The 24,655-nt window shown below is 39.0% G+C and overlaps 1 protein-coding gene across 1 annotated transcript in view; it reads left to right on the top strand.

Moving 5' to 3' along the window:
• The first annotated feature begins 7,134 nt into the window (after positions 1-7,134).
• LOC150088745 (beta-1,3-galactosyltransferase 5-like) overlaps positions 7,135-24,655 on the top strand; it is a 33,344-nt gene continuing 15,823 nt past the window's right edge. The window contains exon 1 of the mRNA XM_090370301.1: positions 7,135-7,329. Within this exon, the coding sequence (XP_090226427.1) occupies positions 7,135-7,329 (195 nt within the window). The remainder of the gene's footprint in view (positions 7,330-24,655) is intronic.

Genomic DNA, 24,655 nt, shown 5'->3' with positions numbered 1-24,655 from the left:
ACAAAATGTTTACTGAAGGTACTCTTTACTGATGAGAGTAGATTCAGTCTCAGCAGCGATTCTGGACTTCAGCTAATCTGGCGGGAGGTTGCACACGGTATCACCCCGCAAACATCACTGAAAGTGATCGATATAACGGCCGAGGTGTTCTCGTCTGCGGATGCGTTATCTTCGATGGACGTACACAATTCCCGATACTGGAAGGCGGTACTGTAACCGGTGGACGCAACTGTACTGAGGTAATCTTTCCGCATATGCGTCTGTTCCGAGGTGCAATTGGCCCCGAGTTCGTGTTTATGGATGATACCGCCACACCCCATTGCACTGCAGCTGTTGATATGCTTTCCAGCAGCACGTCCACACCTACCAGAAAATGTCCACAAGCTGAAGATGGCGCTGACAGAGGAATGGACGATGTTACCACAAGAATTTATCAACAACATTGTTCTAAGTATGGACAGGCGGTGCAAAGCCTGCATCGATATTAGGGGTGGCCATATCTCCTACTGAGCACCGCCTCTTCCCTTTGTTCCATCTTTGGCAGTGATGCATCTGTATCATGGCAGCCAGTGCTATGCTGCCATTTTTGAATAAAGTCCTTCTCTACTTTTTGTTTCCGTTGTTCTGTCGGTGTTTTTTCCTTCATCATTTCTGTACCTCACGAGGTTCCTTTGGTATGCTTTTCCCAAATTCCATGTCATTCCTACGAGACGCTAACGGAGAAAACCTATAGCTTCCCAAAATTTTGCACACCAGTACTTATTAGCCTGTCAAAATTGGCGTTCACACAGTTCAAGATGGCGAGCAACCTGTTAGTGAGTGCGAGCCTGTTGTGGTAAGCCACAAGTGCAGGTGACGATCTTAGGCTAGGCTGTGGGATCCTCCAATAGCAAGCGTTCCAAATATTCGGAGATGATATCTGGCCTGTGATGAGTTTGGCTGTGAAGACCAGCCTCTTTTCCACGATCAGGTACTCCACCCTCGGGATTTCGAGTGCTTGTACCATCGTGGTGATTGTGGTAGTAGGAGGCAGACGAAGCTTGTTGTCCCATTTCAATAACCAGTATTCAGGGGTGTACACTCGCTTAAGGTTTGTAGGTGCGGCTGAGGCCCTTATTTCTGCAGCATTGAGAATGGCGGTGTAGATCGTGGAGGTGATTAACTTTTTAACAGTGAGGGGATGTCGGACGTATAGCAGTTGCTGCTTTCATATCCACAGTAAGAGAAAATTTGGTGTTGATTTTGTCGATCCGGTTGACAAAGGACATCTTTTGATCAAACAGAACACCGAGGTCTCTGTGCAAGGGTACGTTTGGTATTTGTACCTCTCCGAATGACACGTTGAGTAGTGTTGGCACGGATTTAAGGGAGAATATAACCTGAGCGGACTTCCGTGGGCTGATTTTTAAATTGAAGCTTGCCAGATACGATTCAAGGTCCTTGAGTTGGAAGGGGTACCCTTGTGACAGAGCAGAGATTCCAAAAAGCACAGCATATCACCTTGAATATGAAATTTATTCTTAAGTAGAAGGAGCAAGGCCGGGATCGACACGGCATCAATGACTGCGCTTATGTCAAGATATATGGTTGCCAGCTCAGCTCTTTTTTCGAATGCTGAGAGGATGCGTTCTGTGGCAGCTGCCAAGTTATTGATTGATGATTTTCCTTGGATGGCATAGTGGATTTCAGGTGGTTTCGTCTGGAGGATTTGGTGAGCAATTGTCGGTAGTAAAGCTTTTTCGAGAGTTTTCAGCAGACGGGAGGCAAAGGAGATGGATCTAAACTAGCTGACGTGTGTGGTAAATTGGTTTTAGGGATGGGGTGCACTCTGTACTTATTCCATTGAGCTGGAAAATGATGCTGAGTGAGGCATCTGTTGTAGATCGAGAGAAGAGGATCTATGATGAATGTCCTCAAGCATTTGAACATAAATTAAGGAATTCCATCCTCCCCAGTAGTGGTTGTTATGGGAAGGTCATTGATGGCACATATGAGCCCTGTTTCGTTATCTGGATAGTCCCTAGAACATCTGAAGGGTTTTCATAGTCAGACTGGACAGCTGTAGATGGGACTGTGGTTGTATTTGAAAATCTGGAGATGTATTTGAGCCATTCTAGAGGATCAAGCATTTGATTGAGTCTACCATGTTGGCAGCATAGAATGGTTTTCCTTCCCTCAGAGTGCGATCAAGTTTTCTTGGATTGCAGCAGCTTTTTTTCGATTAAAGTGAGCCCTGGCACGGGAAAAGGCGATTTGTCTTGACTGCTATTCGTAAGCTTCCATTTTTTATGTAGAACTTGTATCTTTTTGAAGCTGTTGTTAAGGTAAGGAGTGCACCACGATCTGAAAAGGGGAGTCACTATTACTCGTTTGGTGGCAGCATAGTCGGTGCCTGATTTAATCCACATGGACATGAGTGTCACCGCGAGGCTGAAGTGGCAGTCGATGAGGACATCCCAAGGAATGCAGGATGCTGCTTCTACACAGAGTTGATGATTAAGGTATTTAGGTGTTGTAACTATTTGATTATTTTATTGTCAAAGATGTAGAAGTTTGGAACCTCCAACGACCATGTCAAAACTATAGGCTGTTGATCGGACAAGAATAATGCGATCGGATCATCATCAGCTGGGCATGGTGTTGAAGAGAAAGCGAGATCCTGTAGGTTCCATACTCTGGTAGAGTTCTCATTGACCGTGTCATGTCAATAGATTTGAAGAACTCACAGAGACTGATAAAGAGGGGATGGCAGTTTTGAGGCGGGTTAAAATCGCCGGAAACAAGGTATTGTGCAGATGGACGGAGATGGTTTAAGAGCCAGTTCCCCAAATCTTCAGTACCTTCAAATGTAGGCCCCGGGGGATTATTCACGGATATATTCATGTGGTTGGAGTGGAAACGTAGCGAGACTATAATCGCTTCAAAAGTTTCAGTTGTGGTTGAGGTCGAACGCACATAGGAGAAAAGGGAAATGTTATACACTATGGCAACTCCACGGGCTCTAGAGTGTCCCTGGAGGCATAAAGAATGTGGTAACCGGCAACAGCTGAGCAGAAGAGTGTGTCTTCATTCGGTTTATGCCATGTTTCGGCGAGGCAGACCACGTCAGCGGCCTGAGAGAGGAAGATCTGTTCTGTTGAATCTGGTTTGTTCCTAATGGACCTGATGTTTTGGAAGTACACCCTAATGACAGGTGTTCGATGAACTTCAGTCCTGACTGAAGGTGTCCTGAGTTGGCGTGTTTGCAAACGAACGGAATTCGCTAACGGACTTAGGAACGTGTTCCTAACGTGAATGAACCGGAATTTGATGAGGACCAGGAGACTTGGGAAACTCTTATCATGATAAGGTTGAGCTTTGAATGTGGGGCTTGGAAGAGCAGTGGGAAGAACGGGAGACTGCTGAGGTCGTTGGAAGTTATCCGGAAAAGAATCGAGTCAGCTGTGGGTGGCGGCGTTGCAGACCTGGTTTTGGTGCAGAGTGGGAGGTTGGGGAAGGTAACTGGTTCTCCTATTATAGAAGGGTCTGATAATTGTGCCGATAGGCCAAATATATTAAGTTCCAATTAAATTGAACAGGTCTTGTGCACATTCAACCGTGATTGATGCTCAGTGGGGGGAAGTTGTTCCTGGTGTGAAGTTGCCGCACCTTTAGTCGGAGGTTTAGTTGATCACGTAGAACCTGAGCCACTTGATTTGGCGTGGTATTTGGGGCTAAGCGAGATATTAAAAGCCCCCTAGAGGGTCTGGACTTCTGTCGTCTGGGAGGTGTGTGGGAAATCTACCCACAACATAACCACACCTCCTCTATCGTTGGAACAATGTACTCCAGTAGAAGGCGCTCTCCAGGCATCCCCTACTCCGACACCCGCCCATGTGGGTGTGGGATCAGAGGACAGAATATTCCTCTGATCCCACACCCACTGGAGCATGCAAGATGAAACCGGTGTTGCCGATGATGTTCGGATCATGCTCTGTCGCTTTACAATCGAGGCTATACCGCTCTGTGTATGGTTGTGGGGGTGGGGATTTTTCTTTTTTTTGGACTGGATGATCAGAATAACAAAAACCACTCCAAATACATAATACATATATATGATAAATATGTATCATAGATTATAATACATATTTACAATTTATATATCAAAATTAAAGGGATTCATACTCAAAACATTGACAACACGATCTAGTCTCATCTTCTTATGTATATATATATATATCTAAATCGTGCATCAATTGAAACCATTAATAACAAAATATCAATCCTCTTTCTATTATTTCTTACATAATTCAATACTTATTCATTTACTTATCACAATGCTTATTAACAGGTATCACTCACTTCTAATTCCCATCCTAAACATATTTAATTGTAGCCTATCAAGCAATTATAAACAAGGCATCAATTACTTCAAATTTTATATACATGTATTTCCCTTCCAGGGAAGGAATAATGTATTCCCTTCCAGCACCTATATTTGGAAACTTATGTGCAGATCAAGAACCCACTTCCTGTTTACGACCGACTATCCGGACTAAGTTCGACCTCGCATAAACCTTAATTTGTCTGTTGTTGTTTGGACCCATGCCGCTTTACAGTAGTTTTCTACTGTTTATTCCCCGCTAAGTTGATGGCTCGAACCCTGCTTTTATTTCTTACTACCCATTAAATTTATATTCCATGCTGAAAAATTGCTATTATTGAACTCAGACGATATTACTTTCTTATTCACTAGCAACAAGAACTCCTATTTCTTAATTAATAAAAACCAACTTATTATTATTTTTATTCTGTACGATTTTGAATCTTACATGGTATTAATCCTGATCTCAATCCGTTTTGACGTCTTAAATTTCTGTTGGTTAATTTGCAGGGTATCCTCTGGACATGTGAATCAAGGCCCCGAGGTATCTATGTGCATTACTGGAGAGCGGTACCATCATGCTTCCATTTCATGTAATCATCACCGGTGGTTGACTTTGAATCGCATTAGCTGTCAACAATTGGACGAGTGTACAAGGCAGCAATTTGATATCCAATAATAACATTCCTCTCTAAATCGGCTTGGAATCAATCAGTTCGGAACATGGAACCTCTGTGTCTCATACGTCTTATTTACGCAATACCGGTCTCAGTCACTTGTTTATTCGGAACGGTCCAGTGAACTTTGAAAACGAAACTGTTTGGATACTGTTTAGTAGTTTATTATTCACTCGAATGTATTTTGTTTGTACAGTTCTTCACATCCACAAAGTTCAAGGCAGAGTACCTTTGTATCAACTTATCAGTTGGCAGCGCTAATCAGTATGAGTAGATTAGGCTATTTGAAAGAAACAGCCTGAACAATACTTCATAAAAAGGGGTGGGACAGTTAACTTATGTGAAATATTATCTCGACCATGACATAAATAAATAAATAAATTTTTCCTTTATTGCAACTACAGCAAGCCCATCACAGCACTAGGCTAGGGGCATAAATTCAGTACAAAGGAGACAAATATATATATACAGTATATAAAAAATACATAGGATATTCTATATATACGTTAATAAAGAATATGAATTTATATATATTAACAACGAATATGAATTATAATGATCAAAAATATATATTGCAGAACATCGCATTTGGCTCTCGGATGTAGTTACTGGGTTGCAGGCAGACAGTTGTTTGTATTTCTCATAATTTGTTTGGAAATGAGACTCCTGTAGGCTTCAGAGTTGAGCAACCTCTTACAATCAATGTTGTGATAATTTATGAGGTGAAGGGATGCATTGGGGAACATCCTGTCCATTTGTTTTAGTCTGGAGAGTTTGGATTTGAATTGTTGGTTTCTTGAGTTTTCTCTGTTGGTGGGAGCTATTATGGTGACTAGGTTTGGTGAACTGGATGAAGAAGTAATTAACTTTGCAAGAAGCATGACTCCAGACTCGTTGATCATCTGTTGCAGAGGCTTTGTTTTTAAGTTTTTATAAAGCTGTTGCCTGGATATTGTACGGGGAAAACGAAGTTTATTGTTCAGCCATCTAAGAACCCATTCTCTAGCGCAAGGAATTTTTTTTTACGGTAACTTGAGGAGCACCAGACCAGATTTCGGAGGCGTAGGACAGAATGGGAAAAATGCATCTCTGAACATGGTTTATGACTGTTTTTCTATCTTGAATCGCCGCTGTTTCTTGCTTGATCGCCCAATAAACCGAAAAGTGCAAATTGTTTTTATTGTTTTATGGTCGTGACCTCCAAAATGTGCTTTAGTAAAACTAGAGCATGTGAGCTAGCGTAGTGTTTCCAACTTAACGAAAGAATCCCAACTTTTCGGCAAGCAGAAGTTAATATAGAGCGGTAGGGTAAGCAGACAGCGAAGTATCACGGTGCAAAAGAAGAAAAACTGATCAACTGATATACTGTACTGTAATGACCCGTGCAAACACAAATTTCAGTTAGTGTAATACCCTTGATAGTAAGATGGACAAGTTGGTTATTAAGAAAAGAAGACATGAAGATGATTGTTGTGAAGGCAAAAAAGCAGACAAACATAAAGATGATTATGGTAAAGACGAAAAAGAAGACAAAGGTGGAGGTTCCAGTAAAGAAGGAATAATTATAAATGTTCCCTCTTCGAGCAAGTCTGCTGTGAAGGTGAGGAAGAAAAATCGTCAGTATTTGGACAGCTATATGGAATATGGATTTACTTGGTGTGGGCATAAAGATAGTACTAGCCTAATATGTGTTATTTGTGGTGACATATTGTCTAAAGAAGCAATGGTACATGGTAAATTAAAGAAACATTTAACCCCAAACCATAGCCATCTGGCTAACAAGCCTAGAGTGTACTTTGAGGGACTTTTAAATAAACAGAGTCTACGTTTTACCAAAGCCAAAGTTTCTAATAAAGTTCAAGAGGCCAGCTACTCAGTACCTACTTGGAAATTCATGGTTTGTGCTGGAAATCTTGTGTGGGGATTTGTACAGATGGTGCTCCATCAATGGTCAGCTCAGTGAAAGTGTTTGTATCTTTAGTGAAGAAAGTTAACAGTGATGTCATCACAACACATTGCTTTCTTCATCGTGAAGCGCTGGTTGGGGAAACACTCAGTAGTGACATGAAAAATGTGCTAGACACAGTTGTGAAAATGGTTAACTATATAAAAAGTAGGCCCCTTAAATCACGTCTTTTTGCCAAACTTTGTGAAGAAGTTTGGGCAAAACATATTAATCTTCTTCATACAGAAGCAAAATGGCTTTCTAGAGGCAAAGTAATGTCAAGAGTATTTGAACTGAAGGATGAGATTCATTCTTTCTTTGCCATTGAAAACAAGAAGAATTTGGTATGTTACTTGCACAGGAAATTGGTATGGCAAATTGTCTTATTTAGTTGATATCTTTCAAACTTTAAACAAAGTTAATTCCAGTATACATGGCAAAGTTGAAAATATCTTATTTTCAACTGAGAGAATCCAAGCTCTGAGAGATAAGTTACGATTGTGGATCACCATGGTGAAGGGAAGGAACGTAGATATGTTTCCACACGTTGCTACAACTAAGAATAAAAAATAATACCATTGATTTCTGAGCATCTTGTAGCACTGGAAAAAAACATTCAGTACTATTTTCCAAACTTACGTCCCGAAGACAATGAATGATTGAACAACCCATTTATTGCAACAATTTCAAGCCATTCTAAGTTCAGTGTCATAGATCAGGAGGAGTTAATTGAAATACGTAATGATGGCACTTTGAAATTAAAACATAAAGAAGTATCTATCGTGGAATTCTGGTTAGGAATTACGAATGAATATCCTCATATTGCAAAAAAAAAACTGTGGTAATTTCTGTTGCAATTTTCTACATCTTACTTATGTGAGTTGGGAATTTTTTGTGCTTACGACTAGAAAAACTCACAAGAGGGAAAGACTACAAACGACTGAGGAAGAAATTAGAGTATGTCTCTCCAGTATTCCACCTAATATCAAAAAGATCTGCGAATCACACCAGGCACAAATATCTCATTGAAAAGTTATAAAACAAGCGTTTAAATACCTTCCATTGTACGGCAAGTTTTTAATTTTGTAGTTATCCATATTGATGTTTATTTAGTACCTGTATATAAAGAATAAAATTATTATATAAGTACACAGTATATAATTTGTTTATAAATATTATTATGATAACTATCATATAGCATATATATTTTTTAATATTATATATATATATCTGTGTGTATTTGTTTATATATACATATGTGTGTGTGTGTACACACACAGAATGGGATCTAACGGGCAGATATTTAAGTAGGGGATGCCGCAAAATAATATAAATTACTTAAGGGGTGCCGTTATTAAAAAAAAGTTGAAAACCACTGGTCTAGACCCTGAAATTGGTGAACTACTCGTTCATGAACGCGCCTTCGAAGTCGATAAAAATAGCCAGCTCGTATTTGAAGTTAAGGAGTCGATAATAAGTCCACTAAGGTGTCTTCACACTGGCGTCCTGGAGAACATCCGTATTTTCTGTGCGATAATACTGTTTGTCGTAGAACAGACTGATCTGAGAGCTATTAGTCCTTGAAGCAATTTTCCCATGTTGTAAAGTAATGCAATCGGTCTGTACCCTACTGGTTCTGTGAACGGGTTTGTGGATTATATGCAGCAAAGCTATTTTCCAAGGTACGGAGAAAATTCCCTCAAAGAGATATTCGTTAAACATTAGCAGAACAGTGTTAGGAAATGTTTTTACAACACTGATAATGAAAATATTTTCCATGAGGTCACTGCCAAGACATTCAGAAACATTGACCTTTTTAATGGCTGTTTGAAATTCTTCCAGTGAGCAGGAAAAGTCGAAACATATTACTTTTTTTGCCTTATTACAAAATCGTCATATTACAGTTACCGCAAAACAAATTTATATCCACCCGTGTGTACTATGTCCATAAATTGTATGCACTGCACTCTGTTTTGCAGGATAAAAAACCCAAGGTTTGAGCAGAAAAAAGCTTGGTATTCTCGCCTAAGATTGGCTAACCCAGGAGACAAAACAGCCATAAAGGTTCTGAACGCCATTGACGGAATTCAAAACGGGAAGTTCACACCCGGTGTGGGAAGGACGGATGAATTAACCACCGAGTTACCCGCGAGGATTCTTAGCCACTTTCATATACCTTTTTTAACATGCGGTGCCTCCTGACCTGCCCAATGATGCACGCCGATTCGGTTCCCAGAAAAGAATAGTAAAGTGCAGACTGCTCTGGACGAAAGTGATCTAGTTTTATTGGCAGACTATTGCCAGGGAAACTGGTAACATTTTTTGTAGTAAAGATCCAGAACGAGAGTGTGTTTATCAGATGCAACAATTGATGATGTTACCAACAGTTTGTCAGATTTTAAGGGAGGTCAAGAGAGAATTATTATTCGTGTGGGGACTGACGATATTAAATGTGCGACCTGACGATTTCTTGGATAAATATAGGACCATGCTGAAAAATTTCCATGAGTTTGGTCAGTTGTATATGTTTGCAATTCTGGCCAGACAGGATAGGAAGGACTATATGATAAAAGCCTTATGGATTAACTCGAGACTTCAGGGAATATGCAAGGCTCTGGGCAGTGGAGGGATTTTTATCAGCTTGGTACTTTCGTAGGTAGAAGGAATCTATTTTGTAGAGATGGTATTCATTTTAGCAAATGTGTTGCAAAGATTTTTTCTGGAATCAATGAGGATACCCTATGGGTTCAGAGAAACTGTTAAGTTGGTGGAAGGGAAATTTATATCCGAGTTTTTCTGATGATATTGGTCAAAGTAATGCTTGAACTCTCCTCATGAATTCTTGTTTGTTGCCACAACAACTAATGTTGATACGTTGCTCTGAGGGTAGCAATTTTTCAAATGAGGGGGAATATAAAGCTTAAGATATCGGCCTAAATTACTTCAACGTTTGTGACTCAGGGTAGTAAACTATAGAAGATTCCATAGTCTCAGCTGTCTCTATAGTAATGTCAGGAGTGTTTTCAATAAAATGTCTAAATTTTAACTTCTGGTTAGGACAACTAATCATGACATAATAGGACTAACAGAAACGTGGTGCCATCCGGATATTGTTGATGACCAGTTCCACTACGGTATGTTTAATGTATTTAGGAAAAATGGGGAAGACAGAAGGGGGTCATGCTTTTTATCAAAAGCCGCCTCAGCGCGAAAACGAGCTTTTGCTGAGTCTTAAGATACATCTACCAGCATAGAATATGTGTGGTGTGACTTAGTTGGAAACACAGAAACAAAGAGTAGGAGCAATTTAAAGTCCAGCAGATTGTGAAGAATATGACGACAGTCTTTACATGCAGATGGAATGGGAAGCAAGAGTGAATGTCTTATTATGGATGACTTTAATCTGCCCAAGATTGATTGGAATAAGTGGGAGGGAACTCACCGTGGGGTAAAACTTTAAAAAATAAACTAGATGATTATTATTTGTACAGGCATTTTAGAGAAAGTACTAGGGGCGAGAATATTCTTGACCTCAACATTACTAAAGATTCAGATGACATTACAGGACTTAAATTACAGGAACCATTGTTAGGAAACCATCATGCAATCGTCAGTTGAAAGGTGAAGAAATACGTTGCAGTAGTTAAAGGTAAAGGCACGAGTTTTAACTTCAGAAGTGGGGGACTTTGATAGCTTAAGGAGCTATGCGGTATCTGTAAATTGGGCAGATTGCCGAGGGATGGGAAATATATTTGAATTATGAAATACTTTTAAAGCAAAATTCATAGAAGCCATGAACGAATACTTACGTTTAAAAAAATATTGCAGAAGGGGGACGCTAAAATGGATGGCTGCAGAGCTGGCTGGTCAAATAAAGTATAAAAAGATAGCATGGGACAGTTAGAGGGCGATAAAAAGTATTGAAACCTACAACAGGTGCAAGTTAATCTGTAATAGTTCCTGGGGATTTTGACACTCGGTTACCCTGGGGAATATGATACGCTGTCTGGGATATGTTACTCGAGGACGGGCTCCTGAGGGACTACCCACACGCTACTCAGCTTTCTTATGCCATCGACATGGTTATCATTATTGAGGGCCCCACCTGCGCCACCATAGGAACCCAGGCTACAGTTATTTTCTCTGCTCTGTCCGTATGGACCACGAAAAATATAATCTCCGCCTCAACTTAGAAGAACACAACCCTCCTATTAAAAGGCAAACTAGACTTCTATAGACCTCCTACCATACGCTTTAATTGCCGCTCACTGAAAAACTACCGATCGGTGAAGTACCTAGGAATAATTTTGGACGACAGGAGAACTTTCATCCCCCCATATCCAATCTATCAAAGAAAAGATAAAAAATAACATCACTATGTTAGAACGCTTTCCCCGAAAGGACTGGGGTTTTAAAGGACCTACTCTACGCCTTCTATATTCAGCAGTATTTACACCAATTTTCATATATGGAGCTGCAGTATGGTACCACCTAATCACTTTAGTGCATGCTCATCGTGTGCGTGCTCATGCATCAATTGCCGCCCTACAGGTACTAACAGGCTGCCTCCCCTTGGACCTCCACATCGCTTTTATCGGACTCTCTCATGCCATCAAGAAGAATAAGGAAGCTGAATTCCTCGTTATTGAAACCCGTACCGATACCGACATCAAACAGGAAGATAAACGTGTGTGGCTAGAATTGATAAACCTATGGGAAACCCGCTGGAATAACTCCACAACTGGTGCAACTACTAAACCTTTCCTCCCCGAGGTAACCTACATCAACAAACAACGTTCCACTTGGTTCTTCCCAAACGTTTATGCTTCCTTCTTATTAACTGGCCACGGGTCCTTCAAGAGACGCCTTCTAGAGTTCGGCCTAGTCGAGGATGCCTCTGTACCTGCGCAGAACCTTAAGACTGGGACCACGTGATGCACTCATGCAATGTATAGTTAGACCTAAGAATCCATCTGCTGCTAGACCTCCACACTACATCACGTCGGCTAGAAACAAAGTTACTGGAATCTAACCATGCTTTCCGCGCACTAACCACTTATGCCAACGAAGTCTTTCGTCGTCGCTGGCATCACCTGCAATTCCCAAACAATACTCTTGGATAACCCCCTCCACACAGCAACTGATACCCAGCACCGGAAACTTCCAGTCATGAAATTTAAAATTGAGGCAAGCCCTGCCGACGCCGCTCCGTGAAACTCCCTTGTGACGATTCTGGACTCTTTAATATGAACTTTACCTGTTCCCTTCGTCCTACCCACAGTCCTTCTCAAGGACTCTTACAACTGCACATAACACTCTTCCTGCTCCTTTTCGCCTAGAATGATGCCTACGCTCTGTCATCCCCCGCTATCTTGCCTGTCGTTCACTTTCCTGTCTGTTCTCTGCTCTTTCCTTGGCTCTCCCCACTCTCGCTCCTGCCAGAGTGTGGACAGCCCGCCAGATCTATTTTACTCACTGATCCGGCTCCACGTGCCAGTGGACCGATGCTGGGAGGCTCCTTCCTAGTGCTCGCGCCTCACAGTAACGAAGAGACCAGTCAAACAACACACCACTCCCACAACCGCCACTGACTGGCTTTGCAAAGTTAACAGGGTACTTAACGCGGATTTGTGGGAAACCACACGGACTGCATAACAATAACACTATGTCCACTGTATGTAATAGTTGACATCTGCGAGGGTAGCACAGTTGTATCGTCAACGTCCTCCCCACGCCGGGTGGGGGATTTAAGATCGTGACAGTGTCTCTCTTATTAGCTTTTTGTACGATAATATCCCAGTTTTCCCTTAGTTTACGTATGTTGGATAGCTGTTGTCTACTCGTGTTTGGATGAGATAATTAATTCACGGTTGGTATCTCAACCAAGCATGAGTAAATAAGTTGCAAGAGTTGCAGGTCCAACATACGTAAACTAATGAAAAAACCGGGATGTTATCGCACAAAAAGCTGCTAAAGGAAGCACGATCTTCGATAAAATCGCGTAGATTGACAAAATGCAATACAATAGCTCCAGATTAAAGAATAAACTTGACATTATTTTAAGATAGCTAAGAGCCAATAAGCACGGAACTCACGCAGAATATACATGACCACAATCACAACCCTTTAATGGATTCAGCCATTAGAATTCTAAAATTAAAATCAATTTATAAAATTTTCCAAGAGGAAGCACTTGTTATAGAATGATGTTGCCGGAACACCACATTAAAGGTTTTAAATACGAAACTTACAACAAACATTTCCTCCATTTGGAACATTGGGCACATCAATTTCAGGGAGGCCAAGGCTCAGTATGAGAAAGCATTGGCTAAGAGGGGTAAGAATGCGGACAAGGAATGTTTCATGTATGTGAAAATAACAAGGAAGGAAGCTAATCAGATCGGACCCTTGTGCATTGGGTGTGGGAAAGCCTTTAGAAAACCCAGCTGATGTTGCGAATGAATTGAATAGGTATTTTGCAACGATCTTTACTGAAGAAAGCCCCTTTAATCTGAGATGAGGCTGTGCGATTGAGGCTGATCCATATAAAATTATTGATGTTGTAATTACAGATGATTGTTTATTAGCAAAACGCTTGACCATAAAGACCAGTAAGGTGTTGATGGCATACCGGGGTACTTTTGAAGAAGAACGCGAGGGAGTGTACTGAACGATTGAGGTTAATTATGAGAGCAGCTTTAGACTCACCACAGATTTGTTTAGATTGGAGAAGTGCCAATGTATCGCCAATACATAAAAGCGGTTCTAGGGGTTCAGGGCAGTGAGTTGTTAACTATAAACCTGTTAGTCTGACTTCAGTTGTAGAAAAAATCTTAGAAGCAATATTTAGAGTGCAATCCCTCTTGGTGAATTGGTGAAAAATTTGCACATCTGAAGTCCGTGGGGACTTACCCCGAGTCCAAGGATGCTCTCATAATTATGGCTAAGGGTTTGCTTATTCATTTGCCAACTCCTTTAATATAAATGGATAGATCCCATCCACCCCAGGTGCTTTTCTTATGTTTAACTTCAACAATTTCTCCTCCACTTTCCTCTCAGTTATTACAAAATCATTACACTCCCTGTTAGAGTTCGATAAACATCTGGCCTTCTCCTCTTTGAATCACTCCTCGTGAGTGAATGTAGATGCAAAATACTCATTCACTTTGTTTGCTATCTAAGCAGGATCATCAATAGTCGAACCATTTATGTTAAGTGGTCAAATCTGATTCATTCCTTTCCTTCTTCAGTTTACACAAGTAAAGAACTCTTTGCTGTTTTTGTTTGCATCCTTTGCCAAAGATTTTTCACTATTTGCCTTCGATTGCCTAACCTCTTTGTGACTTGATTACAGACTAGCTTGCATCTGCCATAGGCTTCTGTGTCACCTGATAATTTATGTGCTTCTCATGTAGTTTTCTTTTCTGCCACATGTCTCATTGGGTCATCTGACATCAATTTAGGCCTAAATTTTGAACAATATTTCTTAGTTGGTATGCAAAGCCTAGTAGCTTCCAAGATAATTTCTTTGAATGCTTCCCAATTAGACTTTGCTGTTTTGTAAAAAAATAGGTGCGGGTACTCATTCCTTGATCTCAGGAAAAATTGAAAATTAAAGATATGAAAAGTACCCTATATTTTTTTTTCCCTGTCTTGTTACTTTAGTAGTAATGTTTTTGAATAAGAACAACAAATTCAGTATATTAACACAGTTTATTAAGCATAAATTTATTATTCAATTATATAAAAAAATAAGTAAACTCTTCAGTAAAATAAATAAAAATAATTTCATAATAAACGTTTTGTAGAATATTCCAAATTTTCATGAAGTTCTCATTGGACAACTTATGCCGACTTCTTTTCTTCTTCTTTGTGTGTCGGTTGCTGGATGACGTTTCCGAAGATTATTGGATCAAAGTGGGTCAGCTGTGGGCCTACAGTTTTAAGAAACAGTTTTTGTCATCAACGAAGCTGTGGTTGGGCTGACAATCAGATTCATTTGTGAAAATCCTCGTTCACATTCAGTCGATGAAATTGGTATCGTACTCAGAGCATTCACCAAATGCTTCAATTCTTCTAAAACCTTCTTATCAATTAAGTATCCCCGAAATCCATCAATTGCATCTCCTTTCATTTATCTCTAACCAAATTGACAATTTTCTAACTTCACCTTCATCAAATGCCAACAATTCATGTTTAGAAGGATTAATACCTTCGTTGTCATCGTTTTCCTTCTCTTTCTTTTCTTTCCTTTGTTAATTATCAAAAAAATGTCTCAATAAATGTAATTGTGTATTGCACTTAATAAAAGTTTCGAATATATTCAATTTCACTTTTACATGCAACAAGATATGGAACTAAAGAAATCTAACTTTGAATCTTTTTTGAATATGGCCACTGTATGGGAAATGTTTGGACACCACTGCAGTAGAAGGTGGGCCAGAGCCCATTGGGAATACATCTGGATCTTCTCACTCTTGACTAGCGTGACTCCTCCGTGTGTGGGACAGGTGGTCGGATCGGTTTTATCAGGTACCACTAAGTTGTAGAATGGTAATCCCTTCAGCTCTTTTAATTCGTGCAGCAGCACTAATTGCCTAAATGGCCTGAAGTCAAGAAATGCGAACAGTGCGAACCGAGTTAATCCTCTCCTAATCCTTTCGTTATATGAACATTTTATTCGGTCAACGGAAACTATTTTAAATGAAACTTCCAAGGGAAAGTTAAATTTAAAATAGTCCCAAAAAAATCACTGCCTTAATCATTAATCAGATCACCCAGCAGGTGGTGGGTAATCTGACATAATATAACAACCATGCCAACATTTTTTAACTCAGATTTTTGCCCATTCGGTGTGGAGAGGACGGTGATTATACCAACTGTTCTACCCATTAGGAACAAATTTTACAATCCACGAAGCACTCAACGCGAGCATCGAAAATCAACCACGGGTGTATCAACACAGCCCCATTGCAGCATAATTCGAAAAATGATCAATCGAGTGAATGTAGGTATTGACAAAAACGAAGAACACTTCAAGAAGTGTGTACAAATTAGTATTTCTCAATTATTTTGATACTAAATTATATTTTCCTTTTGATCACTTTTCAATTTAATTTTAATATAAACACCTTACATCATCAAAGATTTTCTGGTAGTCTGTGCAGGGAAATAGAAAGCAATGCCTATTCAAGAACACTCCCGATTCGAATGACAATGCAATACAATCATTTCCCCTGATCTCAAATTCTTTGGGAATCCAGCACAAGCGAATGTCCAAATCAGAAAACACTTTAATATTTGTGGTATACGTGGCCGAAAGGGCAGAACTGAAGACACACATGGACATCTCATTTAGGAAAGGTTGATATATTGGGAGCAAGTATGGGATTTCCAGTGGGGACTACATTCCAATTTCTACGACGAAGAAGTATTCGTTTTGCAGTGCAATCACTTCTGGAATTTTCAGTTCAGAAGAGATTTCCTTCCCAGACACTTAGATACGATTTCATTTTGAGATTACACCTCGGGATGAGTTTAATATTTTGTCGCAAAGGGGTTATCACGACTGGTATTCACCTATAGATATCGCTCGGTGGTGTTCTGCACCTTTGTCACTTCCAGTTTCTAAAGCTGATTGGCTGATTTGGGGAAGCTTACCAACCGTTTCAAACCCTTCTGAATGAAGGTTTTAGCAATCAGTTTCTCTCTAGTAAAATAAGTTATCAGATAACGAGGCTTGCTCAGGATAAAGCTTAAGTTCTGAATCTGTTTGGTGAAGTACTAACATTATCTTGTTTATTGACATAATGTTCCGTAAGGTTTAGGGCTATCCAAAGCTATACCGCACATCCACAAGCTTGAATTCTGTCCGAGGGACAGAATTCATGTTGGTCGATATTTTGGTATGGCTTTAGATAGACTGACCCTAGCAGTCGAACCCACTAACGACTGAGCCTACACAAGCGTTTCCATGATGCTTGCTATTCCGAAGGAGAGGATCAAAGTGATATGTTCAAGCTGGCCATTCAACCACCAGGATCACCCTTTCCGAATTTCCATGAGTCGCACATGACAAACACTCTGGATTCCTCTGGTACGATAATAGTGGCAGCTTGAATCCACTGCTGCCAATCTGTAAAAAGCAGTATTGAGAACTCTTCAACAACGACACGTGTCCACGTCGAGTGGACTGACGAAGCAATCAAGATATTGTTTCAATGGAAAGTGCCATTGGTCATGTAGATTCACGACGACTTTGATATCTTATGTTTAAAAGAAAATCTGAATGAAAAGAAGTGGAGTGGGAAGGATGAGAAGGATATCACAAACTATATTTTAACCCGCTTATCCGTGACGTATTGAGACATCATTGTGCGCCTCCCGTGACATTTTCTGTACAATAAACGTTCTTACCAATAATTAATCTTCCTAATAGCTAAATTTTGTTAATATAAGATGAGGAATGTTATTTCCCTCGGGGCTATATATTTCTGCGCAAGAGGGAGACTCTATCCATCCCTTTCCTCCTCTCCAATAAACAGTCTTATATGGTACAGGTACTTTAGTCACTACACTCTCGTCCCAGCATTGGAGTTTTCTTAATACTGCATGTTTAAAACCTCATCTTAGTATCATTATGTGAAATCCAAAACCAAAAGTAGCTTTTCGGAAAAAATAATTTTTAAAGATTTAAAGAGAAAAATAAAGATTTTATAGACAATGCAGGTGTTTGATGTTGAATCACAATTTATTTTCTAGCAAACTTGCATAATAAATGAGATGAATGTGTACGCTGGTTAATAATCTTTATCTTTTATGCAATAAATATACATGTATTTGCAAGTACGTGTAGTTTTAACAGCTCACTTTATATCCTCGCATATTTAAAAGTTAGAACACCAGTAGTTTCGATAAAGGTAGTCTCAATCAAAGGACTGACGCTGTAACTTAGGTGAGGATGATAATATTCATTGGTTTTGATACAAATGTGAAGACTGTGTCCAAATAATGGTTTTAACTCAGTCTTAATGATAATAAAAATGCAATTTTATAGTTATTAAAATTCAGGGTATTATTTTAGACACACTGGAGATTCTTGCTAATACTTGTCTGAGGGTGTTTGTGGATTATTTTCCAGAATTCCTTTTAATAAACCAGTGGGACGTCTCTTCATATTGGCCCCACTATCGTATCCTTAGCCACATGTTATTAAGGTGAATATTATTTTTGATTTTATGAAATTTATAACATATTCCAATGACCCTTCTCCCCTCAACATTATTAAGAAATATTTTTCAAGGTTTAGGCCTAAATATAATAGTTTGGTTTTTTTATTTTTGATATTACATAAGCTTGCTTTCTTGCATATATGCCTCTACTACTACTACTAATAAAAAATTCAAAAACCTGTTTTTGAATTTCTACATTTTTGTCTTTGTAATTAAAGTGGAATAATCAAAATGCCATTGTCATTTCTTCTTCGTGATTCATATCCCTAATGCAGTCAAGAATTATAGAATACTATTTCGCCTCTTGAATCATATACAATATTTTTTTTACGCACTTCTTCAGACATAATGTTTATAATTTCATTTTGTATTTTATAATTTAAATAATGCTTGAATATTCGATAATTCGTAAGTGTTCTGACATTATAGGATATAACCTGGCGACATTTTCTACCACATTGCTCGACAAAATTAACATAACTCATGGAAAACGTGGCATAATTCGGGAAGTTTTCTATGAACCGGGACACAATTGGTATGGTGGTGTACCATAGGTTAAGGCACCCAAAGAACCCCAAAGTAAAAGATGGGAAAGTATTAGTTAAGATGGGAGTTGAAAGAGGCTGTTAGTAGACTATCTATAAACATAATAACGTTATAATAAGAAATCTTTGTATCCAGCACGCATGGATATTGAAAACAAAAATAAATGAAAAGAGTAGCTGTCATCAGGACAACAGAAAATATTATTAAATCCCGACTTGGATATTTCAACCACAAAACCAGCTGTCAACCAGATAGCAACACAATTAATAAATACCTACCCTACTCAAAATACACTACATTACAGAATTGTATTTAAATAAATTCAATCTTCTCATCGAACGAACTTTGGAAAGAGAAGCATTAATAAGTTTCTTCTTGCATTAACTTTGATAGATCAACTCTAAATAAAAGATAAAAGACAGGAATATACACAATTTAACTATAGAATTAATACACAGTTAACCACACTTCAATATCCAAATCAAATTCTATTCATAACGTACACAACATACACGTTTGTCCAACAATTGTTAGAACTGGCATCCTGGATCCATTCTACAACTCGGCTACAAATCTCAACTTATTAATTAACTGTACCAAATAACTGCTTGGGACTCAGCAGAGCAGACAGAATTTTTGTTTATTTTATTTTATATTTTATATTTTTACTATCGTGGATACTCGTAAAGCCAATCCAGAGAGCCATCAAGTATTAACATTAAATATCCAAGTCAGTATTTACAATTCTTTTTCTCCTCTTGAAAAGCCTATCTGCAAAATTTGCTAAAGGGAGGAAATTTTCTTTATTGACCACCAATTGTGCGAGGTCCTCGTGTTTATAAACACCAGTTATAACTTGCATTTGAATTCTTAAATCTAAATAAAAATTACAGTCAAATGGTGAATGCTCGACTGTTTCAATATTACCACAAGAAGGACATAAAAGAGTAACTGAGAAACCACGTGACTTAGAAATAATACTGCCATGTCCAGTCAGTAGGAATGTAGTATTCAACACAGAACAAAACCAATTAATTTGTTTGTTAAACACAAAAACGTTCGGAAGAAATTTGTAAGTCAATCACCCAACCGGGAAGCAGACCATCCTGCCTCTTAACAAGAAAATATTCATAAAAAACATGTTTTCCTGTCAGTTTTGTCGAGCAGTGTAGCTTTAAAAATTTACCCGGTGTAGGATGGACGGATAAGTTAACCACTGAGTTACCCGCGAGGATTCTTTTCCACTTAAACCTTTTCAACATGTAGCATCTCCCACTCGTTTTCACAGTTCTTTTATTCCACAGATAGTTTTATAATTTAATACAAATTGTTTTTAACCGATATGGCTGATTATTACGAGAAAGCCGTTCAATTCTGGAGTAAAATTATGATCTATGATTAACCTTTAGCCATTCTCCTGACCTAGCTGGTACTAGTAAAACATAATAAGAAACGGATAGCTTTGCTAATTATAGCTCAGTAACTCTATGCTAAGTTTTAATTCATAATATATTTTGTTTATATTCCTTTGGCTGATTTAGTAGCCATACACAGCTCATCTGGCGATTCGTTTCTTTCATTAAAAAAAAAAAAAAAAAAAGAACCCATTTAAGGGGTATACTGATCTAAATTTAGAATTTGATCAGTTACCAGAAGAATTTGATTCACTAAAGAAAGGAGTGCATGTCTTAGAAACGAATTTAAATAGGTGCTCGTCGTGGACTGAAGTATTTCCTGATCTGCCAAGTGATGCACCTTGATTCATGTCCCAGAAAAGAATAATGAAATGAACTCTGCTCTGATCGAAGGTGATCTAATTTTATTGGCAAACTATTGTCAGGGAAACTGGTAACATTTTTTGTACTAAATATAGATGATCCAGAACCAGTGTGTTTGCCAGGAGCAGTAATTAGCATTAGTAGAGGCATATGATGTAAGAAAGCAAGCTTATACAGCATCAGCCAAAAAAAAAAAAAAAAAACTTCCAATTCATCCCTAAGTTCGTTCGAAATACCTGTCCAGCTGAGTCTTAAATTTATTTAGGCTATCAACTTCCAAAACAAGGGATGGAAATCTGTTCCACCGACCAACTACCCGCTGCTAATTTCTGCACATCTATCCTGCTCCTGTCCTATCTTAATTTGAATTTATGCCCTCTCAGGTGATTATTCTGAGCAAGAGTACGAATCCCATCGGAACTGAGCATGCTCAAACCATTCAAGGCTTTATACATCTCTATCAGATCACCTCGCCGATGCCTAGTCTCCAGACACTGTAATTTGAAAACTTTAAGCCTTTCTTCTTAAGGGCAACCCTTTGTTCCAGTTACTAATCTTGTTGCCCTTCTTTGTACTCGTTCCAGCAGCTCTACATCCTTCTTGAAATGAGGCCTCCAGACCTGTATATAGTACTCAGGGTGTGCCTTACCATTTCCTTATACAAGGGGATAATCACCTCCTTATCCCTTCTAGAAAAATTCCTGTATATCATTGACAAGACACCATGAGCCATTCTTCAGGCCGTGTACACTGCTCAGAGAACTTCATATCTGCCTGCACAATTACCCCCAGGTCCTTTTCATTCTCTACCACTGTCATTGTATTACGACATAGTTGATACGTTGCTCTGGAGTTACTGTTTCCCATTTGTAATACTTTACATTTGTCAAGGTTAAACTTCGTTTGCCACCTCTCAGCCCATCTGCTCAACCTTTCCAAATCCTGTTGCACCAGCATAACGTCAGTAGGATACTTAACAACCCTCCTAAGCTTTGTATCGTCAGGAAACGTGGACATTAAGCTTGATATATCATCATCAATATCATTTATAAATACAGAAAACAATAATGGACCCAATACTGAACCCTGAGGGACTCCACTAATAACATTAGTCCGCGATGAGCAGTGTCCATTGACTGCCACACTCTGTCTCCTCCCCCAGTTTTCCTCCAATGCCACAATGCTCCAATTTGTGCAGCAGTCTTTCATGTGCAACAGTATCAAAAGTCTTTCTAAGATCCAAATATCAAAATTATTCCCTGCATCCAGTGCTTTTATGACTGCATCTTAGTATCCAATCAAATTGGGCAGGCAAGACTTTCCCTGAACAAACCCATGCTGTGTCCGAGCTATAACTGAAGTTTTGTCTAGATGATCTTGCTGTGTTTCTTTAACCAGTGCCTCCATTAATTTTCTTGGAACAGAAATTAAACTCACAGGTCTATAATTACTTTTGTCAGCCTTTGATACTTCTTCGTGAATTGGGGTTATATTTGCACAACTGCAGTCTATGGGTACCTCCCCTGAGTCCAAGGAAGCTCTCATAATTATGGTTAGGGGTTTGTTTACTTCCTTTGCTGCCTCTTTAATATAACTGGATAGATACCATCCACCCCAGGTGCCTTTCTTGTGTTTATCTTCAACAATTTCTCCTCCACTTTACTCTCAGTTATTACAAGATTACCTAGCTTACTGCCAGAGGTGAATATACCTCTGGCATTCCTCTCGCTGAATAACTCCTCATGTGTGAATGTCGATGCAAAATATTCATTTAGTTTGTTAGCTACCTGAGCAGGATCATCAACAGTTGACCCATCGATATAAAGTGGACCAATCTGATTCATCCCCTTCCTTCTAGAGTTTAATATAGGTAAAGAACTCTTTTCTGTTTTTCTTTGCATTTTTTGCCAAAGATTTCTCTTAATCTGCCTTCGCCTGCCTAATCTTCTTTTGTGACTTGGTTACAGATCAACTTATATTATAGGCTTCTGTGTCACGTGTTAATTTGTAAGTATCCCATGCATTTTTCTTCTCTGCCATATGCCTCATTAGTTCATCTGACATCCATTTTGGCCTAAACCTTGAAAAATATTTCTTAGTTGGTATGCAAAGCCTAGTAGCTTCCAAGATAAGTTCTTTGAATGCTTCCCATTTTGAATTTACTTTTGGTAACATCATCAGTTGGTTCCACTATATAGAATTTAAATACTGCCTCAAACCATCATAGTCGCCTTTACGAAAGTAAAAACACTTCCCTTTACCTCTGATGGTAGTTCTCTTTGACTAAATCCCACTTCAGCACTGTGATCACTGCCACCTAGTGGTTCATTTATCAGCAGATTCTTAATGGATGAAGAATCACTACTGATAATCAGATCAAGAGTATTGCTCCCTCTTGTTGCCTCACGAACATGCTGATGTAGAACACAATCATCCAATAAATCCACAAAAGCCTTGCTAGTGTGTGAGTGACCAACCCACAAATTCCAGTCATTATCTGGGAAATTAAATCTCCCATTAAAAGACTCTCTGATTTACTGGCCCACTCTATTTCCCTGTACAGTTTTTATTATACTCATCAGAGTCATTAGGCCTATAGCACACTCCTACTCTCAATTTTGATTTACCTATGCTTATGTCACACCAAATTGACTCGACACTGCACTGTCCAGCGATGTCCACTGGCTTTACTTATTTGGATTTTATCTGTTTCTTAACTAACAACATAACCTCTTGTCCCAGAGGCGGATTTAATGGCGGGGGCACCGGGCGGGCTCCCTGGGGCCTGACTTCTGAAGGGCCCACCCAAAACTCCAACAAATAAGTTGAACATATTAGTTCAAAACTTTGTGATTATTATTATGCTATTATTAATTATATTTTACATATATTATATTCAAATTTTATTGGAAATAAAACATTAATAGTATATAATATTTTTTATTTATTTTAAAAAATGGTTAACATGTATTTTTATTTTTTAATTTCCCTGTCTCTCTCTTTTTTTAAGGGGCCCAATATATTCTTTTGCGCACGGGGCCTCAACCGACCTTAATCCGCTCCTGCCCCCTCCCTTCCTATCCTTTCTGTACAAATTGTACTCCCCAAATTGCAGTTCCGCATTACTTATATCTGTGTGACACCACGTCTCTGATATCCCAACAATATCTGCCTTTGATGTTTTGAGCAACACCTCAAATTCATCAAATTTATTTACTAAACTCTTAGCATTGGTGTACACGCAAGTATACCTGCACCTGTTTCTATTCTTAGCTACCCTAACACAACCCATGTGTTTACTTTTACCGCAATGACTTCCAGCAGTCTCTGAAATATCCTGTATCTTGTTTTTTAGGCTGCTGCTCATTCCAATAGAAACAGTGCAAGAATCTCTTTCAGCTCTACCAGTGGCTACTGTTCAACTATAAGTCCTCCACCCCCATAAGCTAGCAGTTTTCCGACCATCCTAACTCTGTATCGATAGCATCAGCAAATATTCTTGCACCCTTTCTATTTAAGTGTATCCCATCCCTGTAGAAGCAATCTCTCCTGTTAACAAGTACAGTCCAGGCTGAAAAAAATTCTACCCCTTGAGCCTTGCACAATCTTTCCAGGGCCGAATTTATCGAATTGATACTACAGATACCTTACTTACTACAGTCTCGTCCCATCATTGGAGTTTTGTTCTAAATTCTGCATGTTTAAAACCTCATCGTAGTATCATTATATGAAATCCATAGCCTAAACCAAAAGTAGCTTTTCGGAAAAAATACTCTTTAAAGATTTAAAGAGAAAAATAAAGATTTAATAGACAATGAAGATGTTTGAAGTTGATTCACAATTCATTTTCTAGCAAACTTGAATAATAAATGAGATGAATGTGTACGCTGGTTAACATTAGCATTAGTATAGGCATATGATGCAAGAAAGCATGCTTATTCAGCATCAGCCAAAAAAAAAAAAAAAAAAACAACCACTACTCCCATTTCACCCCTCCGTTCGTTCGAAATACCTGTCCAGCTGAGCCTTAAATTTATTTAGGCTATCAACTTCAACAACAAGCGATGGGAGTCTATTCCACAAACCAACTGCCCGCTGGCTAAAGGCAAATTTCC

This window comes from Mastigoproctus giganteus, chromosome 3, assembly GCF_048544385.1.
Source record: "Mastigoproctus giganteus isolate SK-2022 chromosome 3, ASM4854438v1, whole genome shotgun sequence".
NCBI classification, from domain to species: Eukaryota; Metazoa; Arthropoda; class Arachnida; order Uropygi; family Thelyphonidae; genus Mastigoproctus; species Mastigoproctus giganteus.
This window is presented reverse-complemented; position numbering and strand designations above follow the sequence as displayed.